This window comes from Propithecus coquereli, unplaced genomic scaffold (genome assembly GCF_000956105.1).
Source record: "Propithecus coquereli isolate 6110/MARCELLA unplaced genomic scaffold, Pcoq_1.0 Scaffold24, whole genome shotgun sequence".
Taxonomy (NCBI): domain Eukaryota; kingdom Metazoa; phylum Chordata; class Mammalia; order Primates; family Indriidae; genus Propithecus; species Propithecus coquereli.
Window position 1 is genome coordinate 3,056,145 of NW_012147952.1, and position 2,712 is coordinate 3,058,856.

A 2,712-nucleotide genomic window follows, 5' to 3' on the forward strand; every position below is an offset into this window, starting at 1 on the left:
TGTATGCTTAAAATTATGATAAACATAGCTTCAGTTGAGATCCGATTAGTTTTAACAAAAAATTTAACTTGTTTGTTCTTTTCAGGTAGTATCCAGGGGACAGTTGGTGGCTGTGGGCAAACAAAATTCAACAACCTTCTCTTTAACACCAGAAAATTCTTGGGCTCCAAAAGCCTGTATAATTGTGTATTATGTTGAAGATAATGGGGAAATTATAAATGATGTTCTAAAAATTCCTGTTCAGCTTGTTTTTGAAAATAAGGTAAGATTTAAGGAAATGATGTTTAAAAGAAAACCTCATATTAATGAAGTCTGAGAAATATAGTATTTCTTTATAAAAGTATCATTAAATGAAATTGGTTAGAAATTTATACTATTCATTTCTAGAATTATAGTTAAACCTCTTCATATTTAGTACTATGTAAGTATTTTTTCCTGTGGAATCACTGGGCACTGAGGGTCTTATTTGTAAGATGTTCCTGGCTGTAGGACTTTAACATGAAGCCATTTCAGGATTTTTCAAAGGGTTGAGTAAATATTGCTTTGGCGATATTCCAGAAAAGTCCAGTGGCAACATAGAATTCATGTGGCGTTGATATTGGTGTGAGAGTGAAATGAAGGGTATGGGAGGAAGTGGGCTACTTGAGATGCTATGGGTTGAAAATTTGTCCTGGGTTAGTTTCCAGCTAATGAAATAGATAAATGAAAGCCCAGCTCTGGGTTGTAAAACTGGCAACTGGCTGGGAGATTTACATTTCAAAGGGGCAGAGAAAGAATTTACAGTTGCAAATTTTCTAAAGTAAATGCTCTAAGAAAAGGGAGGTCAGGGGCTTATAGTCAGGAAGAAGCCTGTCTGAAGTTCAATCGAGGTGAGGAGAAGGCCCTCTTGGGGGTGCAGTACAATCACTGGCGCAGTGGAATGTTGAGTTGCAGCTAGTGAAATGAAAACTCCCAGTAGGAAGGGGCCTCACGACAAAGCCATTTGATTCAGCAGTGATGAGATGATTGATATTCTTTAGGAAGTGTTAGTAGGACAGTGCTTTGATGAGTGTAATGACAGAGGAAGTGCAGGTAGCCATGGAGACACAGAGCATAGAGGTCCGACTAGTGTTTGGTCTGATCACCTTCTTCTGGCTCTGGAAAGATCCCTCCCTCACCTCCGGCCCAAGTAGATCTGTGAGTCCTCCAGGGAGCTCTCCTTGTATTCACTCCTAAGTCCATGTTGCCAATATGTAGGCATCTGCAGTTTCTTTCTTTTTTTGTGCTCCTCCTCTTGGATGCTGGCCTTCTCCAGGTATGGTAGACACTGCTGTCTTCTGTTCAGCACTAGCTGGGGGCTGAGGGGTCGGAGATGGAGAAAGGGAAGAGGAAAAGTAGAGAATTGAAGAGTAATTCAAATTTATACCACTGTGAGACATTCCATGACTTGCAAATACTGTGGGAGTAGTTTTTTAATTCCTTTGCCTAGAGAAGGGTCATGTATGGTTTCAGAATTATCCCTGAGCAAAGGCAAATGTAGATTGTTTGCTAGGTTTTGTCTCATTGATCTACTGTTGGTAAGACATATAAATAATGTTTTAAAAAAGTGAAATAAGTCAATCCTGCTTTCTTTCTTTCTTAGATAAAGTTATTTTGGAGTAAAGCTAATGCTGAACCATCTGAGAAAGTCTCTCTTAGGATTTCGGTGACACAGCCCGACTCAATAGTTGGGATCGTAGCTGTTGACAAAAGTGTGAATCTGATGAATGCCTCAAACGATATTACAATGGAAAATGTGAGTTTAGCCATTTTTTCATTGCAAAAATACATGTTAAAAGAGAAAAAGGAAACTTTATTGTATTACTTTAAATAATTAAAGAAATCTTATTATTAATAGTTCCTTTGCTTGTGTAAGTCAATAATCAGTAAAGCTTCCAAATAAAAATGAATCTGTCTTACATTGGTTATGTTGGAAAGATGCCTATGTGTTTAGGTGCCTGCTATCTCTCATGAGAAATACCACCTAAAGTTAGATCGAAGGAAAAGGTTCTGGAGATCTATTTTACTGCATGGTGACTATAGTTAATAATAATGTCCTGTATACTTGAAAATTGCTGAGAGTAGATTTTAAATGTTCTTACAACAAAAATAGCAAGTATGTGAGGCGATGGATATGTTAATTATCTTGATTTTAATCATTCCACAATGTATACATATATCAAACCATCACCTTGTACCTCATAAATATACACAGTAAAAAAAGAAGAAATGTCACCTAGAGTTTTCTCTCATTTTCATACTGTATTTTAATTTAAGGCACTCAAGAACGTATTAGAATATTGACTTGCACAATTCCATATGACATTGGATGAGAGAGCTTTAGATAATTTTGAAGTGCTTTCTATTTTGGTTATACATGATGGTTATAACTAATTATAGTCCCCATTGAATCAGGCATTTGCAGTCTATTGAGGGAGTGAAATCATGTCAATCTGCAGAAAACTTACAAACCAAGAAGTATATGAACATTACATAAACTAATGTCATATTCATTAGTCACTTCATTTTTATTTATACATTCTTAGTACATCTTTGTGTGCCATTGTCAGCTGTAATATAGATTGTATAATCTATGTCCATTAATTGATTCAGTACAGTGGATTAACAATACATCAGGAAGAAAGATATATATTGTTAGGTTGATTTGGTCATTATATTGTAAAATTAATTCGC

At 35.9% G+C, this 2,712-nt stretch overlaps 1 protein-coding gene across 1 annotated transcript in view; it reads left to right on the top strand.

Annotated features, from left to right (window-relative positions):
* The window catches only part of CD109 (CD109 molecule), a 141,801-nt gene that overhangs the window by 82,042 nt on the left and 57,047 nt on the right, over nucleotides 1-2,712 (top strand). Inside the window, exons 14-16 of the mRNA XM_012646038.1 lie at nucleotides 86-262; nucleotides 1,622-1,774; nucleotides 1,877-1,889. Of these exons, the coding sequence (XP_012501492.1) occupies nucleotides 86-262; nucleotides 1,622-1,774; nucleotides 1,877-1,889 (343 nt within the window). The remainder of the gene's footprint in view (nucleotides 1-85; nucleotides 263-1,621; nucleotides 1,775-1,876; nucleotides 1,890-2,712) is intronic.